The following is a 24,416-nucleotide window of genomic DNA, read 5'->3' as shown; positions in this document are numbered from 1 at the left end:
CAGTTGTTTGGACATTTTGCTCATAATCTGCCAACCTCATGGTGGCGCTGGAGGAAAAGTCAGGGCTACATCCTCAGGGGGCCATCAGCGTCTGTGCAGAATTTCATGGCCATCCAGCCAAGAGCTGCTAGCAGAGTTGAAAATCCAACAGCATCACGCCTCTCCAGACTCAGTGTCCTCATTACTCATTGTGACCCGTTTTCACTGGGACTCTTCCCTCTTTGTTTTACAATCAAAACTCAGTCAAACTGACACTGAGTCTTTGGACTCTTGGGTTTCAGAGGCCCTCAGGAGGCTTTTCATGAGGCTTTCCTCGTCCTTTTCCACCTCCATGAAGACGCTGCGAGGCAGAGCGATCCATACAGACATCATAAATCTTTTCTGGGACGCAGATTCATTTTCATCTGTGCGAACCGTGTAAATATCCTCGGAGTGGAAACACCCAGTCTCAGCTCCTCAATGAAAGCTCCCCGAGGGGATTCAGGTAAACTGACTCTGGTTCAGTTCATCAGGTGATACGATATGAGGAGGGAGGTTCCACTGTGTGCAGGTATGAAGGCTGCCGCTGACATCACCTGCTTCCAGCACTAAGCGAAGCGCCGAGGAGTGAGGTTCACCTGTGCAAATGGAGCGTCTCCAGGTGTGGAGATTCTTCAGCCTCATCGTCCTCACTGCTGCCCAGAGCACCACACAAAGGTAAACGCACACACACATTATTGTAAACTCATGAACGTGTCATTTGATTGACATATCTGGATACATTTTATTTTTAAGATTAGACCTCAGTGGAAGACACATGAAGTATTCTGTAATATAAAATCTGACACGGTGAGGGCTGAGCCTCTGTGAGCATCAGTATGCACATATTTTATTTACATTGAAGGATCAGGCTGGTTTTATTCTGTATTTTTATACAATGCCAACAAATCCTGTGAGAAGACCAAAACCAACAATGTGTTCATCCAGATTTCTGCCTCCACCCCAAAACAATGGAGGTGAATGGGATTTAGTTTGTGACGTTCAAAGAACATGCAACGTTTAAAAAAGATCTATTTTTCGCTTCACTGTGTTTGTGTATTTATGCTCCTTACGCTGCTTTTGTTGCTCAGGCCCGACCCTCAGCCCTCCTACCTGCTGCTGGCTCCCAGAGTCCTCCGTCCTGGAGTCCCCACATCAGTGACAGTCACCATCCTGACATCCTCGCCGGTCGCTGTATCTGCTCACATTGTTCATGGCGACCAGGCTGTGGCCTCAAACTCCACGACAGTGGAAGGAGGTGAAACCTTTAGTGTCTCATCAGCAAAAGTCTGTCGTCTGATTTAAGTTACTTGCAGTGAAATGAAACAACATTACTGTCAAATTCTGTTTTACAGGTTCAACCAAGCTGCTGACATTAACACCTGTAAGTATGACCTACATCATTTGTAAGCTTTCAAGTTTTCAGCCTTGCTGCTGATGTGGCTCCCAGGCTGGCCTCTAACTTTTCATCTAGTGCCATCATTGGGTCAAAGTTTTACTTTGTCCAGTAGTGGGAAGAGCACTGAAAATCTATCTCACATAAAAGTACAATTACTCCCATAAGAATTTACTCAAGTTTAAGGGAAAATTACCATCTGAGAAATATACGTACATAAATGTAAAAAAGTACCTGGATAAAAAAATATTCAAAGTACATATTACTTTCCATTTTGATATTTTTAGGATGTGCAGGTGGGTGCAAAATAATGAAAAAAACAAAGTACAAAGTAAACTAAAAGCTGTCCTTAAACCATTTGTAGTACATGCATGGTTTTGGTCTCTTTTGAAAGGTAAAACTGAACTTTTATCCCCAGCCATCACAATTACTGTCAGCGCTGCTCACATTGAGTAATACAAGTTTGAACACACTTTTACAACAGATGCCTGCAGAAGACTATATCTGGGACTTATTAGTAGGAAAACACAATGGGACCACAGCATGAAGTCTTCCCCTGGTCCAAGCTCAATAAAAACTGATAAGAAAAATGCAGAAACTGAATATTTGCATGTTTTCAATAATGGTTGATCTAGGCATTCTCCCAAAAAAGGCAAGTTACCATATGTTTATCTCCATAAATATCTATATTCATATACATATTCATGAAATCTAAAAAAAAAAGAAAGAAAAAAAAAAGTGCAAAATATCCCTATCATGACTGAGATCCTTGATTTGAGGCGAAGGACAGTGTACATAACAAACTGGCTTATCAGCATGTTCAGAATTTCATTGGCTATTCAAGGCGTCAGTCATCTACAAACTCTGTTGTGATTGGATAATGTCAGAATAAGGGGAAGGAGGCCCTGCTTTTCAACTCAAACTATTATTGGTTATTGTGAGGCCATGTGCAGATCGTGATTGGTCGAGGGAGGTGTCGTCTGAAACCTGAGACTCTGCTGAGTAACTGAAGACAAGATGGCGCCAATTTGTAAATTTTCCCAGAACTTGTAACCGGAAACAACAGAAAATAAATGGGAGACTAAATGGACTAAATATTTGTACTGCAGTCTGGACCTTTTTTCGGTGATACCAGACCGTTTTTATCGGTGTGTTATGGATCTGTGGGTCACTCAGGGATGTAATGGGTGAGTTGCATTAGTGCTGCCTCAATGTCAATGTTGTTTTCTGCCGTTGGCTTCATTGCGCCGGCTGTTGAGATTGTATCTTGAACTCTTTTGCTTCAATTGAGGAGAATCTTAGCTTTGCAACGGTCTTTAGTGTGAGCATGAACGTGAACGTAGCATTTGTGTGAATAGACGTGAAGTATAATAGACAAATGCTCATGTGACCAGCGGGTGGGCCGTTGGAGCGGTTGGGGGCTACTAGCTAGTCAGTTAAAGCAGACAGGCTAACTTTAAATGGATTTACCAGTGTGTGTATTTCATTGACTATGGCTGTGATAGGACCACATTGTTAAAACTGTGTTGGACTAGTGTTCAAGTTGGCTATACCAGGTTGTTTTTAGCTGTTAGCTAAATGCTCATGTGACCAGCAGGTGGGCCGTTGGAGCGGTTGGGGGGCTACTAGCTAGTCAGTTAAAGCAAACAGGCTAACTTTAAATTGGTGCATCAGTGTGTGTATTTCACTGATTATGCATGTAAAAAGACCACATTGTTAAAACTGTCTTGAAAAAGTGTTCAAGTCATGTTGCTTTTAGCCGTTGGCTAACAGGAAATAATTTATTAGATGCTGTGCCAGCAGACCCTGATGTGAAGGGGGTGGCTGACAGGTTACCTGGACTTTCTAGATGAGGACACAAATGTTGTTTTTTGTTTGTTTGTTTGTTTGTTTTGAGTGTGTGTCTCTCCTGGCTGCTAAAAGTACAGGTTATCACACTTGTGTATTCCATAGGCACACACACACACACACACACACACACACTTAAAATGTCTTCCCTCCCTCGAGACACTGTCCGTAAACTGTCTTCCATCAGTGCTGGAAAGGCTTTGTCTAAATGAAATCAGAAACACAGATTTTTCAGTGTTCAGTCAGAGGGGAGGCTTGTGTATGTAAACGGATCCTTTTGAACTGAACCAGATACGATCAAGTAAAATTCAGACAGATGTTGAGCAGATCCAAAGTTAAAGCCTCTTATCTGGACCACAGCCCAGATCTCAGCCTTCAGTTTACAGACACCTGAGAAGCTTTTAGCTCAGGTTGGATTAGCTTCAAAAGCAGATTTCTCCAAAGGACAGTCAGGGTTTGGGTGTCTCGGGTTTCCATTTTGACTCAGAGTGATTGTTTGGTGTATTCGTCTGCAGAGGGTTTTGGTTTGCAGAATTACAAACATTTCTCAGTTAAACCGCTAAATGGAGCTAAACCATGTCCCCCTGCAGATCCACGAGAGCGAGTCCAGCTACTGGCACCCTTACCGCCTGGAGGTCAAAGGTCATGTGGGTAACGTTGAGGTTTTCTCCAACTCGACACAGCTGCAGTTCGACCCCAAAGCTCTCTCCACCTTCATTCAGACAGACAAGCCAAAGTATCGGCCCGGGCAGGAGGTGAAGATCAGAGTGGTGTCCATTAACCCCGACGGGAAACCTGACATGAGCCCGGTGGACATCATCATCAGAGTGAGTCCCACATCAGTGTACATGAAACATGTGTAATATGTACTATACAGAAGGTTTTAGGTGAACTACTCCTTTAAGGGTGTATTAAGCAATCTGTTGGCTTGATCGACCTCCAGTCATGATCAGCAGGAATATCAAAAAGTCTGATAGAACTTGACAGAATGCAAAATGCTGAAATAATGAAACCTGTTTTGGCCTTTGTGCTGGTTCCTTGACTGACCCTCCATCACTCAGCATCATGTCGTGTCTCTCTGTCCACGTTCCACCTAATCCAGGATCCAAGGGGAAACCTGCTCAGACAGTGGCTGGCTGTAGACAGCGTCCTGGGGGTCGTGTCCAAAGAGTTTCCTCTGTCTGAAAACCCACCTCTGGGTGAATGGACCATCGTCACGACCGTTGGTGTAAGTCTGCTGCATCTCATACATTCATATCCAACCTTTTTTTTATACTGTTCTCTGTCTGTACTATGTATTTATTTTACATTTTTAGCAATCATACTTATTTAAAAGTTTCTTTTTTCTTTCTCTCTGAAGCTTGGCCGTTGTTCTCTTAGCTCTGTGGTTGTTGTAACTGCATACTTTTCTAGTGCAGGATGAGGCTGTTTAGCAGAGACCAAAGGCTTGTGCTCGGGTCTTTACTGTATACTGTGCCCTTACCCTGTGAGATGAGATGTAGGCCTGCTGTGTACCCCTTAAAATCAAAAAGGCCTCACATTCCCTCATGAACCTTTGGCGACCCCTGGTGGGAGTTATGACCCACCACATTGGTAACCAGTGCTCTCAGTGGACCTTACTGGTCTTTTAAAGGACTGTAAGAATCCACCACAGACTCCTTGTGATGAAATTTGGAAGTTGGATGAACTGAATATGTTTGTAGGGAAATATTCATTTCAAGGTTTCAGGTTTTGTAGTTTTCAATTTACTTGTTCTGTTGCCGCATTCTTCCACTTAATTATAAAAAGATTTTAAAACAGAGCACAAGAAGTTCCTTATTAAGATACAGATGTTTTCAGTGTCCTGAACCTAAATGACATAACCTGAGATACACCACTGAAAGAGCCCAGCTAAGGGAAAGCAGGTGGCTTATTCTGCAGACCTGGACTCAAGTGAAACACGAAGACTTGGACTCTGCAGCTGTAATATTAGACTGGAGAGTCCACTAGAATCCAGAGAGGTGGTGTTGCATCGTAATGGTGATGCTCGGCTATCATTGGCCTGTGGTTTGATAACAAAGACTTAACAAAGATCTCAAGGAGTCAAGATTTTCCATGAAAGACTTGAAAAGACAAAGAATCGACTCAAATGACGCTCACCATACAGTAGAAAATAAAACTGATAGCTCCTTCCCACTCGTGAGGGAAACATGTAAACGTCCTGTTACCAGCATCAGAAGGGTTTGTCCTCTGTCTGTTTCACAGGGTGTATCGAGTAAGAAGCATTTCAATGTGGCTCATTATGGTACGTATGATTTCTCTGACCATTATAATAAAAGCTGGATGTCTGAAGGTAGAAATGATCTTTTTCTCTTCCATATAAACATTCTCTAACAGCTTAAATACTTAACCGGAAAACTTGAAAAGCATATCCAGTTTATGCTGCTTTACTCCTCTACAGTTCAGAGGACTTAAGTACCATGAGCTGAATACTTCTTCCACCAATAGCATCACCCAGCTTTAACGTCCGTTCGTTGTGTGTGTGGTTGCAGTTCTGGCAAAGTTTGAAATTGTGATCGAAGTTCCAGATGTGATTTATCATGAGGACACTCTGTGGGGCTCCGTCACAGCAAAGTGAGAGCTTTTCTCTCTGTGCTACATATTCAATGCCTTTTCAGCACTTACACGTATATTTACATTTTTGTGTAGCTCATTTAAGATTATTGTGTTTTCACCCTCAGGTACATGTACGGCAAGCCTGTTCAGGGACACATGAATATAACGTTCCTGCATCATTTTCACGGCATTGAAGACGCTTATGAAGACCAGAGAGAGGTGTGTAATCTTATTTAAAGTTCATGTGATTTGGGAGCAGGGTTAGGGCTGCGTTTGAGTCTGAGTGGAGGTCCTTAGTGACATCCCTGCTGCTTCGATGTAGATTAATGGCACCGCAGGCTTCATGTTCGACGTCCCCGACTACCACCCAATGAACAGAAGAGCTCTCGAAATGGTCTTCTACGACGGATACATGGATGATGAGTTTCTCACGATTGTGGTGCATGTGACTGAAGACCTCACAGGTAATTAGCGTTTCCCAACCACAATTTGATCCTTCAGCCGCCCAGCGAGGATCCGTCACAACACGCCACATACACAAGCCGGAAAGGCTGAAAATATCCTCCTCATCTCCAACACTTGTACTGTGGCGTGTAATGAGCACTGCGGTGCCACCCCCACTAATTATCAAGTATTATTGATGTTGTGTGTTGATGACCTCGCTGTGGACGCTTCTCATCCTCCAGGTCTCACATACAACCGAACAGCAAAGGTGTCACTGGCAAAGTACAGATATAAAGTTTCCTTTGATGGCTATCCCCAGATATTAAGGCCCTCTCTGAACTTCGCTGCCAGGGTAAGGAAACTATATCTTTTGCAGAGTTTCAGTCAGTAATTTGTTGCTGACATTTCCTTTTCTGATTAAAGATAAGTTACTTTATTAAGTAAAATGTTTTTAGTTGTGTTGGGACTCTGCGTGCACGTTAGCTATTTGCTCACTCCAGCACCTTCAAACTAATGTTATCACAATGTGAATGTTGATGAATGTACACTCTCCTCTCCTGAATCAGCAAACAAACTATTATCCTAATTATCAAATTCAGATGATACAGTGGGTGACACTTTAATTTACTTTTTGCCTTTTACATTACAAAGTGTCGTCAACAAAGTTTCACATTCAGGATGAGTTTCCTCCAAGCATGTCTGAAGACAGCAGCCTCTTATTGCACATTCTGCACAGCTCATGATAGATTTTACACACCGCTCTATGCGTCTGCATAAAGGATTCAGTTTGAAAAGCATATTGTTAATAGCTTTCCTGATTTTGCAGCTGAAAATATCTACATACAACGATCAGCCACTGTCACTGGATGATCAGCGAAAGACCGTTCAAGTGTCAGTGATGCAACGGAGGCAAAGTCCATGGAGTTGGAAAACGGACCAGATGGAAGAAATGGTGCCTCGTAGATCAAATGCGTCAGATCCTTCAGGAACTGTGCGCCGCCGCCCTGAGGAGATGCCGCCTGAAGATATGGAGTTTCTTGTCCCTGCCGACGGAGTTATACCCCTCCACATCGAGCTCATGAATGAAACTGAAACACTCACAATTGATGTAAGCTGATCTTTCTATCACCTTAAAACTCGCCCTTTGTCCTGACTGCATACTCAGTCTCACAATGTATTGAGTGTGCAGTACATTCACTGTGAAAATGGCAAAAGAACAGGACTCTTCTTTGAAAGGAAATGTACGCTACAGTATCATCTGCATAGAAAAGAAACACTTTTTCAGATTTTTGGATGCAATTGGGGCCAATTGAAGTTTTTTTTGTATTGACTGGGATCATCTTGATAAAGCTGCACCCAATTCCAGTCCTTTGCTGATTATAAACCTTTCTAAGGTCAACTAAATGTGCACTATTCAGCTCTTTTAAAAGTTCTCTGTGGAGTTTTTGACCTCTAGCAGAGCAGTGGAGCTGCTCTATTAATTTTCCTTTCCTCATGTGTACACACACATGGATGCATATACTTGACAAATTGGCTTTTTTTTATGAGAAATGAAGTGCATTCAACACCATTTTTGAAGCTCATGGATACACGCAGTGTGTGTTGGTGGGTAACACTGAATGTAAGCACAACTTCTGTTTACAGGAAATCTCCACAGGGCAACCTCAAATTAGAAACTCTAACAGTAACACCTGGTAATCAGTAGTACTGGGCTCATAATCAGGACACTCTCATGGATATTGTTATTGTGTCAGAGCATTATGGTAAGTCTGAACTATTAGAGGACCTGAACTTTTGACATAAATAGGAAGTGAAAAAGATACAAGTGACACAGATATTAAATATGTCCACAGACAAACTGAGACTTTTAAGTCCACTGGAGATGCCAAAAAGATTTTCTACAAGCTTTCTCGGCATCAGGAGAGAAAGTTAAACACTCTTCAATATATTTATCTGTTTTTTTTTTGTTTGTTCTAAGGCGTCTTTCGAGGACAGCCACAACACACTGCAACTCTACAGGACCTACACATCCCCCAGTCACTCCTACCTGCAGATTCAGAAACCCTCCAGACCCCCAGAGGTAAGGCCGAGGAGCAGAAGGAGCTCAGTACGAGATTACGTCTGTGTCACATGGTCCTGTCTGGAGGTGTTGTGGAGATAGTGGTTGGTCAAAGAGGGTGTGCATGTACATACTGTGGCCACATGAACATAACATAAACATGTTTCCTCACAATCTTCCCTTTCTTCAGGTTGGTTCACCTCTCCTGCTGCAAATTGAAAGGAATTTTCCAGTGACTGAGATTTACTACTTAGTGAGTACCATATTGCGCTTGATTTGTTTAAAATTCAGTCTTCCAGGGCTTTCATTTCCAGCCACTTACATTAAGTGCAACTTTGGGATAAACTTGAATTTTCTCATTGTGTTTGCCCCAAGAGGCCAAAAAAAATCATTTAATTTAAAGAGCTAAGGCTCCACGTCTGTTTCATGTGTGTGAAGGTGAAGTCCAGAGGTCGGGTGGTGTCTGCAGGGAGAAGTTCTGGTGTTCTAGCTCTGGTCCCAGAAATCAGCTGGGCTCCTCTGGCCTCCGTCATCGTCTACTGCGTGCATCCCAGTGGAGAGATCGTAAACGACGTGACACAGCTGTCCATCAGCCAGCCTTTACAAAACCAGGTGACTCACACACACAAGACGTCGTGCCATCACAGTCTGTCAGGCAGAGCTCAGCTGATGACCACGCTCGTGCAGTCAGTCATTTTAAAGGGGTTTTCATGAACCACGTTTCTGGTTCAGATGGATCGCATTGGAACTCTTTTTTTTTTTTTTTTGAAGCGCTCCCACATGTCTTCTCTGTGGTTATAGACACTTTTTACTGCTATCAAAACTTATTTGTCTTGAAGTTTGAGCATACTTTAAGCCAAAAATCAAATAACCACCTATGCAAAGCAGATTTTGGGGGAACAGTGGTGTGCCGTGGCAGAAAGCTGGCTGGTGTATGACTGACCAGCCTCTGATTGGCAGGTGTCTCTCAGCTGGGACAACTCGATGAGGAGGCCAGGTGAAGAGGCCACACTGAGGGCCAAAGTCGCAGAGCCCGCCTCTCTGGTCGGGATCCTGGTGGTCGACAAGGCAACCAAGTGTGTGGGATCACGCAATGACATCACCAAGGAGACGGTGAGAACAACAGCTGAGTCATTGCTTCTTCTTGTCGCGAGTTTTACTGTTATTTTACTCAACATACATGCAAACTAGAGATCGTGAACATGGTGAGCGTTACACCTGCTAGCCACCGGCATGTTCGCATGCTTCTTTCTTCTCTCTTATTTCCAAAGAGGTGTTTGTGTCTAAATGGAAATCTGGAAAGGATTGTGCAGTGTGTGCAGTGGTAGTTTCTGGGCTCTGAGGAAAAACAAAAAGTCATCTGCTTGCCTTTGAGGCAGCAGCGCCGACAGTAACGCCATTTGGAAATGCTAGAAGGGTTGAAAATGTGTCTGTTTCCACTTTAAACATAGTTTTTTAATGTAAACACCACAAAACTAAATTCCATTCACCTCTGTTGGATTGGGGTGAACAAATCTAACTTTGGTTTATTTATTTGATGGACATTTTGCTTTTACAGATTCAGAAATGATGTGTTGAGTGAGTATGTTTGTGAACTTGTTACCAAACAGTGAGGCAGCTTAGTGCTCAGTCTTCAGTCTAACCCTCCGTCAAAGAGATAAGTCTAGAAGCTTTGAGTCACGGTTCCTGTTTCGTTGTCACATAACTCATGTACAGTCCATCCTGTGATCACTGACTACCAGAAGCTCCCCGGGGTCGTCTCTGGTTTAATATTTCTAACAGTCGCAGTTTTCCAGCTATATGTCCTCAACACTTACACCCATATTTTTCTGGTGTAACACCTCCTGCAGATACTTCTGTGAAACCCAACCTGCAGCCCCCCACCCAAGTATCAGTTCAGTGTGAGCTGAGGCTGTTTTATCTCAGCTTGGTCAAACAGGTTTCAAACAATAAGCGTTCTTTTTGTGTCATGGTCTGTTTTGTTGGTTTTTGTGGGCTGCAACAGTAGCGGCTCTGAGGATGTCGCCATTGTTTTCACAGGTGCTGAAAGAGATGGGGGAGTACGGCGTTTCCATGGCTGACGCCTACTCCGACATGGGAGATCCATACTCCGTGTTCAAGGTTAGCCTCCCCAGAGACACATCACATCTGTTTGCTCCGTCTCTACAGTGTTGTATTAACTTCCTGTTTACTCAGGAGGAACTGTCTCCAATCACATTTGATCATGCTTCAGTTTGAAATCAATTGGGCCTTCGAACAGGCGACATCGCCCTCTGACCCTGACGTAACGCACCTGTAAGCTGCCTTTGAATCCTCCCCTCATCCCTGCGTGTCTGTCTGAGTTTGACCTGACCTTATCTGCTGGCTGGCCCAGCTGGCTTCACAGGCACTTTAATCTGAGTGTCATGGCCCAGTCAGCAGCCAACCACCAACATGGAGACAAGATAGGGCTTTGTCACCACTTAAACCAGTACACCAACAAAAGTGGGGCCCATTTTCTTTAAGACTCAGCAACAATATGCTCCGAGAAAAGATTAGTCAGAAAATTGTTTCCTGTATTGATCGCTGGTGCTTTGGGTACGATGTTGCCAGTCTGCACACTGAGGAAGGATTCAAAGACACTCCAGTGGTAGAAGTAGTTTGTGTTATGACTGGGCTGAGTATCAAACCTTGATATTTTCCTTAGCACAGACCAAAATGCTTCCACAATATTGAGCATTGAAAACTGTGTGTCAAACCTGTGCTAAACCTTCATTAGCTTTCCAGCCAAATGTGGACTGAAATGCGTATTTTTCGCGTCTTCCATGTCTCTGTGCAGTCGTGCGGTCTTGTGGCGTTGACTGACGCCAGTTTACACATGACGGATTATCAGCTGATGCCTGTATTACGTAAGTTTTAAAAATCAAAAGCTCACCTTGCACACTCTTTTTTTTTTGGTCAGTCGTGGCTATGAGATGTTAATATAACTGGCACTCGTCTTCTAAACAGCAGGGGAGGGAATACATCCCCTTGCCCAGGTAGACAGTCCGAAGATGGAGCAGCAGCCGGAGCCTCGGGAGCGCTGGAACTTTCCAGAGACGTGGATATGGATGGACATCGACACAGGGTGAAGCCTCAGAACATGAAACAGTAGAATGAATGAGTGAAACTTTGCCCCTTTCTTAATCATATATAGTGACTTTTCTGTTTTCTCTGTAGTTTTAGGTGAAGGAAACAACTTTGGATCACTTTTCTTTAAAGGTTAACTTTAAAAATCCTGGTTCTTCTCTTTTTTTTTCTTTTCACAGTAATTCAGACTCAACAGAGATAACTCTGACGGTACCAGACAGCATCACAACCTGGACAGCCACCGCCTTTGTCATGTCTGAGAACCTGGGCCTGGGCATCGTAGAGGCGCCTGCAGAGGTATTCACATCACTGCAGTGACTTCCTGTAAAAGAGACAAAGCAGTTCTGCTGAAAACACCTCGAGAAAACTCCCCAGACCTTAAAGTTTCCTGTTCTTTCTCGTTTACGTTTACATAAAATGGATAAAAATGAATGTAGAATAAGAACGATGCTGGTATTAATAGTGCTTTCCGTTGCTGTATTAGCATCGTGTGTTGCCCTGTTAGTGTTGTTTAGTCTAAAGTTTCCATGTGGTCCTCTCGCAGCTCACAGTGTTCCAGGACTTCTTCCTGTCCTTGAATCTTCCGGCCTACGTTATCCGAGGAGAGGAGCTGCTGCTGGAAGTCGTTCTGTTCAACTACCTCCCACAGGACCTGGAGGTCAGTCTGCTTCTCCTCGCACAGCTGGGTGGGATGAGAGTGGGTGGTCTCCAAAGAAGCTTCATTTCCACAGGGTTAGATATTGTCACTACAAATTGTTGAAGGTGTCGGGTGATTAATAAGAAGCCAGTAAACTTGTCATTTCCCATGAAGGATGCGGGAGGCTGGTGCTGGTCAGCTTGGGTTCATGGTGGTTATATATGTGTATATATCTGCTTTAAAACTGTCTGTCCAGTCTGACGGTGTGATGTTTGTCAGTGTGTACCAACAGCAGAATCCTGTTTGTGGAGTGAATGTGGTCCACAGGGTTAATGAGGTTGTTTCAGGCGTCAGGTTGCTGTAGTCTCGTGTACTCAGCGGTTTTAACATCTTCTACAACTCCGCTGTCACCTCTGAGGACACAATAACGACATGACCCAGGCTCTCTTTAATCCTTCAGCACATAAAAGCGACAGAGAGCTCATTGAACCCTTAGAGAGCTGTTGTTGTTAGAATTTGTGGCTTAATTTGATATTGAGTTACAATAACAAGCCTCTGTTGTTTCCTCCCACACTCTCTGTATCGTCACACCTCTGTTTAACGCGATCTGGGCGGATTCTCTCTGTCTTTGTTGGAAGGTCATGGTGATTGTTGCACACAGCGACACCTTCGAGTTCGTCTTCCCGGACAATGAGGGGCTCTCCATGCCCACTGTTCGTCATGTGTCTGTGGGGAGTCAAAGCGGAGCGTCCGTCCTCATTCCCATCAAGCCGCTGGTCCTCGGAGACATCCCCGTCTCTGTGAAAGCCATGTCGTCTGCAGCGTCCGACCTCGTCCGCAGGACGGTGCTCGTCAAGGTGCTGTGAGAAAATCACACGAGGCGTCAGCGCCAGGGAGGTTTAGATAACACACGAAGAGATTAGACAAATAACAGTGAGGAGAATCAGCTTTATTGGCCATGTGTGTGTCGACATGCAAGGATTTTGACTTTGCTCTCAATGTGCCTTCGCAGAAATAGATACAGCTAAGAAGCACAACGCTTAATGTTTATATTTAGCTTTATATGCACAGTAAAAAGCAGCAAACACCGCAAATAACACACAGTTACAAAGATGCACTTTGTTAAAGCCTACACAAATACCAAAATCTCATCTTACATTTCATAAATGGTTCCAGGGTTACCAACTCTCATGAAAGGAGGCGTTACAACGAAGCATTGTAGCCGTTGTGCTGATGAAAAACAGGGCGACTGACATGTTGATTGACAGCAAGATAGAACGCTCACTTCATATTACTTCCATGAATGAGGCTCCCACATGAACTAATAATATATAATGATAGTGGTTGAAATGCAGGGATGCCACTGAGACTGATGGATGTTTTATTTAAACTTTGTTATTCATGAAAAGTTTTGGAGATGCAGCCAACATGACCGTCCTTCTGCTGAAACTGAAACTGTGAAGTGATCAGTCAGATCAGAGGTTCAGCATCTTGCTCAAGTGAACATTGACAGTGGGAGTTCAACCTGTCGGACCGTGTTTATCAGAGCATCTGTCAACCTGCTGCAGCTCCAAAACAAAGTGTTTCAGAGGAAACCAGCCTTCATCTGCGCCACTGAAAACCAAGAAATGTTGATATTGTTTTACAGCTCTGCCTTTCCCAGAAATGTTACTCACCAGTTTTGTTTGTGTCGTGTTTTCATATTTCTCGGCTGTTGACTCTGCAGCCCGAAGGACTCGAGCAGTCGTTCTCCGCCTCGCTGCTGTTCGAGGTTTCTCCCTCGCAGTCGAGCCTCTCCGGAGACGTGATGTTCGCCTTCCCGGCAGATGTTGTGGAGGGCAGCGAAAGAGCTTGGGTGACAACCGTCGGTATGTAAACACACCAAACGAAAAAAGACCTGAGTCACAACCTGGTGGGAAACAAACACAGATTCACATTCAGATCAGCAGAGGTCTGATTCAACACCTAATCCATGTTCACATCATCTTTCCACTGGTCATCATACCACTGGCCCTCAATTAAATATATTACAAATGAAAATCATGACTTTAATCTAGATTATGGCCTGATAACAGTGACTGACAAAGCCACGAAGGTGGCTGTGCTTTTAGATCGTCACGTTCAGATTTATTGTCATTTGTACAGGAACAGCCAAGAATCTTTTTAATTGAATGAAACCGCTTGTAGTTAATGGATAGAAAAGAAGATCCTGCAGTGCAGGTCGACAGAGACTGAGAGGAGAATCAGCCTAAGATACATGCTCTGATCACATCATCATGCTCGTGTGACTGAACAGGAGTCCCAGTGAGGGACAGGCTGAAGGCAGACTTTCGCCGGGCCAGCACAGTCGACCTATACGTCCATTTTCCCGATGTGGACGGGCTGCGTGATTTAGTTTAAGATTAAGATCCATACTTTATTGATGACATACTTAATTGATGGGTGAACACAACAACACACACAACATGCACATGTCCTGCTTAAGGTGAAATTATTCCTCCGCGTTTGACCCATCCTGGTAAGTCCTTCCTCCACGGCAGACCAGGAGCGGTGGGCTGCCGGCCGACAGCGGCGCCCGGGGACCCAGTTCCTTCTTGTCACCATTGGTCAGGTGATGGTCTTCTTGCATGTTTTTAGAGGGGGTTTTTTATAGAGGATACCCCAGGTGAACACGGGGAGAACATGCAAACTCCACACAGAAAGGCCCCTTTCCTTGAGATAAAGGCAGCACCCCAGGTGGGAATCGAACTTGGGACATTGTAGCTATGAGGCGACAGCACCACTGTTCCACCGTGCCATCCGTACAGACATGGTTTTATTGTAATGAATCCAAAACTGCATTGACAGCACAAACCTGCAGTTTGCCACACGTGTGGACTCCAGCATGTGGAGACGACATGCGTGTTCTGACAGCATGGATTACAATAACCAGAGGTAGTTTCCTCATGACACACGTGTTCAAACAGCTGCTTTTCCGTGTAACAAAGTGCAGACGTTCAACATGAAGCACACATGTGCAACACAAGTGTCGGCATGCTGAGGTCATACTTTCCTGTACACGGCAGGTGTGCGTAGAAAAACTAAGAACGGTGAGAATCTCCACTGGAGTGAAGTCAAAGGTTAAGTGTGGTGTCAGCGGTGAGGAAGAACCTTGTGATGAGCAGCTGGTTGTAGTTCATCATGTGATCAGTGGAAACATGACTTCACACTGAACTTGACCTTGTGCCTCACAGTTTGCAGGTAACATTTCAGAACACATTGGCTCAGATGACAGCAACTACCTGCTGAACATACTGATGGAGAAGATGGAGGAAGAGCTGCGTAGCATCTGTTTTCAAGCATTTAACTTAGCAAACTGCCAAAACACTGCTGCAAAGAGACGCCATAGTCTCATCTGATGTTTTTCAATTTTCATTCTTAATGCTCCCGAATCCTGAATGCCACAACAAACACACAAGGACTTTTCTATGAGGGAAAAATGGCTGATAGTGATGTTCACTACAGCAGACCTCAGCGAGGCTTCAGGCCTTGTTGCAGAGCAGCCACACGTGTAACCTCGTTGCCTTTCAGTTTATAACAATTTTTCCACCAAAAAATAAACAGAAGTCAATGATTTAATGTCCTGATGCATTAGAAAGTTTTCCTCCTGCAGCAAGAAAACATTAATTGGCGAAGAAGAAGAAGAGAAAAACTGAACTTCTGATGATCATTTAAAAGATAACTTTCCTCTCGTGTGAGCATGTAAGCATGACTCTGCTCCTTGCTGTTGCTTATCATGTCTGATTTTTCTGGTTTCCATGGTGACAAAGGTGACATCCTCGGCCCGTCCATCAGCGGCCTGGACTCTCTGATCCAGATGCCTCGTGGCTGCGGGGAGCAGAACATGATCAACTTTGCTCCAAACATCTACGTTCTGCAGTATCTGAGTTCTACCGGACAGGCTGACGAGGAGACGACGAGCAGAGCCGTATCATACATGATGCAAGGTCAGATGCAGCCATGTCACGTCGCTTTAACACCACAACCAGCTCTGCCTGAGTAGAAGTTCGTTTGTTCGGCTTTTCAGTTTTTCCGGCAGTAATTACAACCGCCAGTCTCAGATTTTATCGGTTAGCTAGCTTCAACTCAGTGACTTAGTTAAAGAAGTATTTAGATACTTAAGTAAAAATAGCAACAACACACTGTAAAATACTTTGTTTAAAGTTAAAAATGTATCAGCAAAGTGTTTTTAAAGTATCAAAGAAAAGTACTCATTATAATTTGGCACCCCCTAGTGGTAGTAACAAAGAAGACACTTGTAAAATTTTACATTTTGTCACATTTTAAGATTTTTGTTTTGTGTAATCATATCTCACTACAAAATGTAAGAAACGTCCATCTTCACATGCTGCCTTTGAACTTGTTATCTGCCAATAATCCCACTTCATGACAAGTCTCCTGTTTAAGGAGTAATGTGTGTATTTCTACTTGTGAGAGTTAGCGTCTCAAAAATGAGACAGAATAATGTTGGACTAGCATCAAGTATGATGCTTGAGTCTACAGAACTCTTGCTTTCCTGTATTTGCTTCTGTAGTTTTTGTAAAATAGTCTGATTTTAGGAGATTTACTTTTGATGGGAAAAATATTTGTGCACATGCCCAGAAGAGGACTTGACTGCAGTGTAATCTCCGGTGTCTTTCTCAGGTTATGAGCGAGAGCTGTCCTATCAGAGAGCCGATGGTTCCTTTAGCGCCTTCGGAGACCAGGACTCGTCTGGAAGCACCTGGTATGTCATCACTCGTACAAACGTAGCTGAAAACTTAAGAACACGGTGCCTCTCAGACACACCGGTGAAAGAAACTCCATCTCTGCAGGCTCTCTGCTTTCGTGCTGAGGTGTTTCCTGCAGGCGCGGGCGTTCATCAGCATCGACGCCCACGTGCTGCAACGAGTGGCGGCCTGGTTAGGAGCCCAGCAGGGGGCTGATGGGAGATTCGAAGAGCCTGGCCGCGTCATCCACACCGAACTCCAGGGAGGCCTGGACGGCCCCGTCTCCCTCACGGCTTACGTCCTGATCGCCCTGCTGGAAGCTGAAGACATCAAGGTGAGTGTTTTACACAGAAGGACAGAATATTCAGAGACGAATGCACAAAGGAAATGATAAAACCAATAAAACAGATAATTAATGATTGTTAAAGTAAATATGAGGGAATAAAGCCATCTTAAGAAATACAGATGAAAGGACAGTTTCACGTTTAAACACTTGATCATGTGATGATTTTGCAGAGTAACGCCTCCTTGGAAAGAAGGTAATTGATCAAAGGATTCCAGACTTTCAGCTTGTGAGAGCTGCCAGGCTGAAATGTCTGATATTATCTGACCGGGGATTTAATCTAGATGTCATCAGTAAGTGAGATCAATTTTAGAACAGAAATGCCAAACTAGGTTTCAGGTCATTTTGAAACTGTGTCCTCATTACAGTTTGTCCACCAGAGAAAACCTCAGGGGACACTCTGAGGCCAGTTTGTTCACCCAGAATGCACTGCAGCTACAGATGGGTTTTGCATAACGAGTGACACTCGTCCACTTTTCTCCACAGCAGACAAATGATTTTTGCACTCTTCAGCCACGTGTAAGAACAAGTGCGATTGTCTGACTTGATTTTGGCTTTCAGCTCGATGGATATCTGTTTTCCCCACAGGGATCAATAAAGTTTGATCTTAATGAGCGGTCTGTTTAAAACACGATTAAACAAAAAACATCCTTACAAGGTCCAAAGAAATTGCCTCATCACGCTGCGTCTTTATGGTCTGATCTCATAAATGCCATTGAGCTGAAGTGACCTCTCCTTGCTGCTGCCCTGCTCTCTGTCTGTCAGGCTCAGTTTGGGAGCCAGGTGTCTTCAGCCCTGATGTTCCTGGAAACCCGTCTGGCTCTTGGCGTCTCCAGTAACTACAGCCTCAGCCTGCTCACCTACGCTCTGGCTCTGTCCGGCAGCTCGAGCGCTGATGCGGCGCGCATCAAGCTGATTGGACGAGCTGAGATGAAAGGTACGATGACAACTCTTTGAGTGTGTGTGTGAATTTGTGGGTAGAGAATTGCTGCTCCTTCATGGAGTTGTTGTCATCTTGGATTCACAGCTACCACGTGTGATTTAGCAGGCTTCTCCTTTCCAGATGGTGATGGATGATTTTGTACATTTTGTCAGCTATAGCTAGCCTGACAACCAAGCTGAGTTTTAATGTTTCCAGCTGCCAAGAAACGATTAACACTTTTAAAAGGTCTGAAAGATTCATGTGCTACGTACATGCTGCAAGACTGAAGCTAATGCTAATGGGTCCCACGCAGAGGGTCTTCCTCATCTGCTAATTAAGGTAAAAATCTGACTGTTGTTTTGTTCTAATCCCTCAAACATTACAAGAAAGAAGGCTTGAGCAAGGGTGAGCACTAACAGATGGACTTTGGAAATGTGATGCTATCCATGTTGGCTTGGATTGTTGGAGTGAAAATCCAGTGAAGTAAAGTAGTGAAGTATGTAAATACCATACACAGTGAATGTGCCAGGTGCTTTTTGTTTTAGTGTTACCTGTAGCCCCACAAAATAATGTAGTTACTTCATGATGGCCTCAGAAATTTAAGCTAGTTAGTGTTTATGCTAACTTAGCATGAGAGCAACTTTCTTGAAGACTCCTTTTTCTAATGCAGCCCGTATCTCCTCCGACTCTCCTCCGTGAGCAGATGGTGTGCCGACGTGGTCTTCCCCGGACGGCGGCCTGTCGTTGTCGTGGCAGCCTCGCTCTGCAGACATTGAGATGGCGTCCTACCTGCTGCTAGCTCAGCACAATCTGTCCCTCATCGCAGAGAGCGTCACCCTCATGAAGTGGCTCAGCAAACAACGGAACCACATGGGAGGATTCAGCAGCACTCAGGTGAGATACTGAAATTCAAAACGCAGAAATGAATCAATATGGTCTCAGAAAACTTTGAGTGATTAACATGCAAATACTCGCTAGAGAACCAAATGTGGATTAATCCGCAGATGGGGGCTTGGAACAGTATGAGTACTCAGAGATGGACTAAGTCATTGTTGGTTTTGGTTTTTCATGGAATTTGTTTGCAATAAGAAAAGTACAAAATATTTCCAGCTGTATCTTATAAGGCTTAGCAACTGTTACCTTCCTCTGCAGGAAATTCCACTTCACGCCTGTCTTTAATACATGCATGTCCATCCTGATGAGTGCGCTGTTAGGACACACAATACAAAGATCAAAACAACAACCGAGGTCACTGAGCGTAAAAAGGTTTCAGGCTGTTGTTTTCTGGACTAACTTGATTCACGTCAAAGGGGAAACTCCCGTCTGTGTCACCTCAGTGGGAAGCATCAGGATGAGGCTGTGGCTGTCTGGGCATGTGGTGACTAATGTGGAGTTAACCCCCAGCACGCATGGACACACATGCATGACAGGAAACTACAAAGATCCAAATACTGTGTCAGTGGCTCCAAGTGTAGTAGAGAAGTAAAGTAGAGTGAGGTTTTTCTCAGGCCAAGAACGCCTCTGCTTGTCTACAAACACAGATGCACGCACACATGCAAGAAGGCAGATATGAGCGGAGGAGCTCACTCACGAAACAACACTCACATACACAACTGCAAACAGGAAATTAACAGTGAATATCAAAGCCAGAGTCCAGAGACTGAACTGTACCGTGCTGGAACGGACTCGCAGATAATCAGCGTTTGAATCTTGTTTCCTCTCTCAGGATACAGTCGTGGCCCTGCAGGCGCTGTCCACATTCGCAGCCCTCGGCGGCTCTCACGATGTTGACCTCACAGTCCGAGTGTCCGACGCTTCAGCCAGCGTCGCCTCCTTCCACATCCACCAGGACAACTATCTGCTTCACCAGAGGCAGCAGGTACGCGTAGGTCATAGAGACGTCAGGTGGTTCACAGTGAGCTGGGTCACTGATCTGCAGGTGCAGATCAGCTCAGTGACGTTCAGGTAGAATCATCGACTAGATAAATAGTGCACACAACTTCCAGGTCTGAAAAGTGAGGCCTTAAAACTGCGTTCTTTCTCATGGCCAGCAGAGGGCGACTCCTTGGGCAGCAAAAAGAAGAGCGCTTGCGTGTAAACTTGACACTTGATTTATTACCTCAGTAAACCAGTAAACCTCAGTCTCATGATGAGTTTATGGCCTCAATCACTGGTTTCAAGTCTTAATCTCTAAAATGAATCTCATCTTGTTTCAGATTGTACCAGTGGAGGAACTGAAGCTCCAGGTGACCGCAGAGGGTCGTGGACTTGCCCTGTTTCAGGTAAGACCCAGTTCAAGCTATCATGGCTGTAATACAGTGTATCACCAAAGATGGCATTACAAGACTCGAAGACGATTTGCCCGTCTCAGACAAATGTCTTTGACCTTCGAGTCCTCTCATTCAGGCAGCTCAGAGACGCCTCGTTGTGATGTCGCTGTCCCAAACAAGAGCACAGAACATGCTCGATTTCCTGTAGCCAAAATAACTGGATGCACTTGTAGTCGAGGCACACTGGACCAGGTCCAGCGGCTCTGAGATCAGCGGGTGGAGGTGAGATGGTGCCCGTGTGTGTGATGTCTCATGAAAACACTGAACCAAATGCAGTAAGAAATACCAATGAAAAGGTTCAGCTGCCGCCTGTAGAGATGCTAAATTTATCACAGCACAAACCAAAGTCCCTCCATCTGCTTGCAATCAGACTGAGAGCGTTTGTGCTGCACCTTCGTTCCAGCCTGTGTTTTCCGTTTCATACACACACCACATACAGTGTGTCTGAGCGAGAATGCATCACATTTTCACCTGAAAAAATGCCACAATCTCACATGATTTTCATGTAGTATTGCTCTAATTTAGTTAATTCAGATTTCTCCGCGCGGAACAATGTTGTAATCAGCACACCTGGTCTGAGATCAGTTGTGTAGCTTGTGCACCCTCACGCCAGCGCAGAAACTCTACACCACAGTCTGACCTCCCTTCTGTTCGTCCCTCAGCTGAACGTGTTTTACAACATCAGGAACGAGGCGCTGATGAGGAGGCGGCGAGAGGCCGGCGAACACGAGGCGTTCCACCTCTACGTCGAGCTGTTTGACACAGAAATAAACTCGGCACATCTGTACATCTGCAGCAGGTGACGGTCGTTCCTGTTGTTAACTCCTGCGCACATGTGACAGATATAAAGTGATTGTTCCTCATAAATAAAATGTTCTCTGTATTCTGCACTGATGAAATACAGTTTTCTAACGTCCTCATGTTGTCCTGTTGCTGTCTGCAGCCTGTCAGAGGGTCTGGGTCTGAACGCGACGGGCATGGCCATCCTGGAGGTGGGTCTGCTGAGCGGCTTCAGCCTGCAGCCAGACGGCATCCAGACGGACGGCGTCGTAAAGAAAGTGGAGACGCAGCCGGGGAAAGTCATCCTGTACCTGGACTCTGTAAGCTTCACTGAAACTGTGCTGCATCCGACGGCTGCTTCTGTGTCTGAAGCGAAAGAGGTTTAAGAAACAGGTAAAATGTGTTTCCAGGTGACCACAGAGGAGATGTGTTTCGAGATTCCTCTGGTGATGGAGCACATGGTCGGCAAAGTCCAGGAAGCCAGTGTGGTCATGTATGATTATTATGAACCAGGTAAGAGTGAAATTCACTTCATCTTCATTTGATGCTTCAGCTCGAGCTCATTTATATCCTGCAGCTGCTTTAATCTACAGCGATGCATCATATTCAGTAAGATCATCACCTGTTTGCAGCGCGGCCGTCCTGTGAGAACCACGTATCTCCAAAAAGTTTAACAAGCTCAGAAAAACAGCCTATTTTCAGCTTTGTGACGATGCATTTTCAGCTCATCAGAGAGTCTTTTTAAAGAGTTTATTGAGCTGAAGACATAAAGAAACACTTCATCCTTCAGTTTGAGATGAGCGGTGAAATGATCCCTGCCTCGTTTCAGGCGTTTACTTCTTTGTGCATGGAGGGCGCGATTGGGTGAGCCCGGCTAAAGAGTAACCGTCCGCAAGGGACGCTCTAAGAAGTAAAGCGAGCGCATCTGTGGCACGCACAACGATGCAGGGCTCATTTCATTCACTCTGACAGGGAAATTGCACCAGAAATCTGAGAGCAGACGTTTCAGGAGTGCACAGAAGCAGCCTGAGAGCGAGGAAACGGGCTGAAACTGGAGCGCCAGCACACAGTGTGAGCACGAGCAGGGAGGGAGGTTTTGAGGGAAAGCATCACAGAATCTGAGCCTGAAATCAATGAATCATGCTCTCTAACTGAAAGACCGCTCCAGAGTCAAAGCTGATGTTTTTAAAAGCAACGCCAGGAACATGACACTGAACTGACAGAACTTACATGTAGACAGACTCACGCTGAACCTTTGACCTCTGACTTTCAGCACGGAGGACGGTGAGGACGTATAGATCGGACTGGAGGAGCGACATGTCCTCCACCTCTTTCTGTGGGGAAGACTACTACGAGTGCACAGTAAACATCTATTACAGCAACGCTGCGTCACGCTGCAGCCAAAACCTCCTGCTGACCAGTTTCCCACCTGCTCTGCTCCTCCTCCTCATTACCTTCACCATCTAAATCAGGTCCAACTACTGCGGGTTAAAGGTCCAGAGTGAAGGATTTACAGGGATCTAATGGCTGAAATGTAATATAATATTATGCTTTCATTAGTGTATAATCAGCTGGAAAGAGGAGTCGTGTTTTTCTTACCTTGGATTGAGCTCTTTATATCTACAGAGGGAGAGACGACGCTTGTTTGTAGCAGCTACCGTCTTCAGCTGGTAGCAGTCTGCAGCTTCACCACTAGAGGCCTCTAAATCCGACACACTGGACCTTTGACCTCTGTAGGTGTGCACATTTCTCAAGTCCAACTTGTTGTGGAAGGTGGAAACTGTTTACATGCATCGTGTGACATGATGCATCACTTTAATGGTGATTTATGTCTGTAAACTGATTTATGTCTGTTTACATTGCGGGTGTTGCAGTATGTTGGTGCTGAAGTTTGGGCTTGACCTTCAGCTGGTGGAGAGCCAGAGGAGGAAATGTCTCATAACTTCAGTAAATGATGTCTTTTTATGGTAACGTTAGGTTTAAATGAGCACTGTAGTGTCAAATGGGCTGCCGTAGCGCTAAACCCACGAGAATCAAAACCTACTCAGCACCTCTATGGAGCCTTTTAGCTTGTAGTTTTGCATTTATGGTACATTTAAATTGTGGTTCAGCCTCATTTCCAGCAGCATAAAGCTGAGATAAATCACCTGCACAGCACCAGAGAGCAGACAGACACCAGGTGGTGAAGAAAGCAGCTAAAGAGACAGATTTTTCTCAGCAACTGGTGGAGACCAAACCAGAGCCAAAAGGAGAGATTATTGTTCTGAGTGTGCAAGTGCAAAGAGTCTCTGCACCCTCCAGTGGACAAAAAATGATACTGCAGCTTTAAAAAGACACCTAGTACACAAACAACAACCCAAGAAACAAGTGATCAATAACAGCAAGCAAACGCACACACAGAAAAAAACAATAAAAACCCTAAAACAAACCAAACTCATCTTTAAAACTGGCTGTATGTGAACACTGACACTAAATATTTTGTCTCATATGTTGTGAAATCGTGCACTACATTGTGTTTGTAAATTAAAATTGAAATTTCTATTTGAATCAAATGATCGAGGCTTTACAGGAGATTGATCTGGTTTCATTCTTTATTCTGCCTGCTTGATTGAAAATATTTTAATTTTGTTTAATTGCACAACAATGATTTATAAAGTTAGAAGACATAATAAGTAGAGACTGCTGCCAAAAATTAAATATCACTGTGAAACTCTCATTTCTGGAAATTTCCTGTTGGTTTCTTCTTTTTGTCTCTTCGGTTATTTTAAGATTTGTTTCTGTGCAGAAAAGCTGTGAAAGAACAGGTTTAACCAGCTGAAACTGTCTCAACTTTGATGAAGCACAATGCAACAGCATCCTGAAATCCACTCTGTCAGCCAATCAGATGCATGCAAGCACACACACACACACACACACACACACACACACACTCACAGATCTGTTACTCAAACTGGGCTTATTGGTCATATATCATCTCACCTGTATCTGTAGCGAGGTGTCACGCCTGTAGCACGCACCACGCTGTGTGTGTAGAAGAAATAGTCCAGGTTTGACTTGGATCACTCCTCTATAAACATACAGTGGGCACTTAAGCTAACATCAAACGTGGTGCATGTCGTACTTCTTACCACGCCAGCCACTGAGTGTAAAACATGACTGAACAATCAAAATGAAGGATTTACTCTGCG

The 24,416-nt window shown here is 44.5% G+C and overlaps 1 protein-coding gene across 1 annotated transcript; it reads left to right on the top strand.

Moving 5' to 3' along the window:
• Positions 1-625: 625 nt before the first annotated feature.
• Positions 626-23,951, top strand: cd109 (CD109 molecule). The gene is made up of 33 exons (XM_070988103.1): positions 626-696; positions 1,110-1,276; positions 1,374-1,402; positions 3,853-4,089; positions 4,365-4,490; positions 5,507-5,546; positions 5,794-5,875; positions 5,983-6,076; positions 6,180-6,321; positions 6,544-6,653; positions 7,128-7,409; positions 8,280-8,381; positions 8,551-8,613; positions 8,799-8,972; positions 9,321-9,473; positions 10,401-10,481; positions 11,179-11,248; positions 11,349-11,466; positions 11,648-11,765; positions 12,013-12,126; positions 12,744-12,962; positions 13,832-13,973; positions 15,915-16,091; positions 16,789-16,870; positions 16,959-17,187; positions 17,962-18,133; positions 18,822-19,012; positions 19,845-19,997; positions 20,335-20,400; positions 21,111-21,247; positions 21,392-21,548; positions 21,639-21,741; positions 22,502-23,951. The coding sequence occupies exons 1-33, from the start codon at positions 626-628 to the stop codon at positions 22,693-22,695; spliced, it is 4,395 nt and encodes a 1,464-aa protein (XP_070844204.1). The 3' UTR covers positions 22,696-23,951.
• The last annotated feature ends 465 nt before the right edge of the window (positions 23,952-24,416 follow it).

The sequence above is a fragment of the Chaetodon trifascialis genome, chromosome 19 (assembly GCF_039877785.1).
Source record: "Chaetodon trifascialis isolate fChaTrf1 chromosome 19, fChaTrf1.hap1, whole genome shotgun sequence".
In the NCBI taxonomy this organism is placed as follows: domain Eukaryota; kingdom Metazoa; phylum Chordata; class Actinopteri; order Chaetodontiformes; family Chaetodontidae; genus Chaetodon; species Chaetodon trifascialis.
The sequence above is the reverse complement of the archived record's forward strand: the minus strand, read 5'-3'. Positions and strand labels throughout refer to the sequence as shown.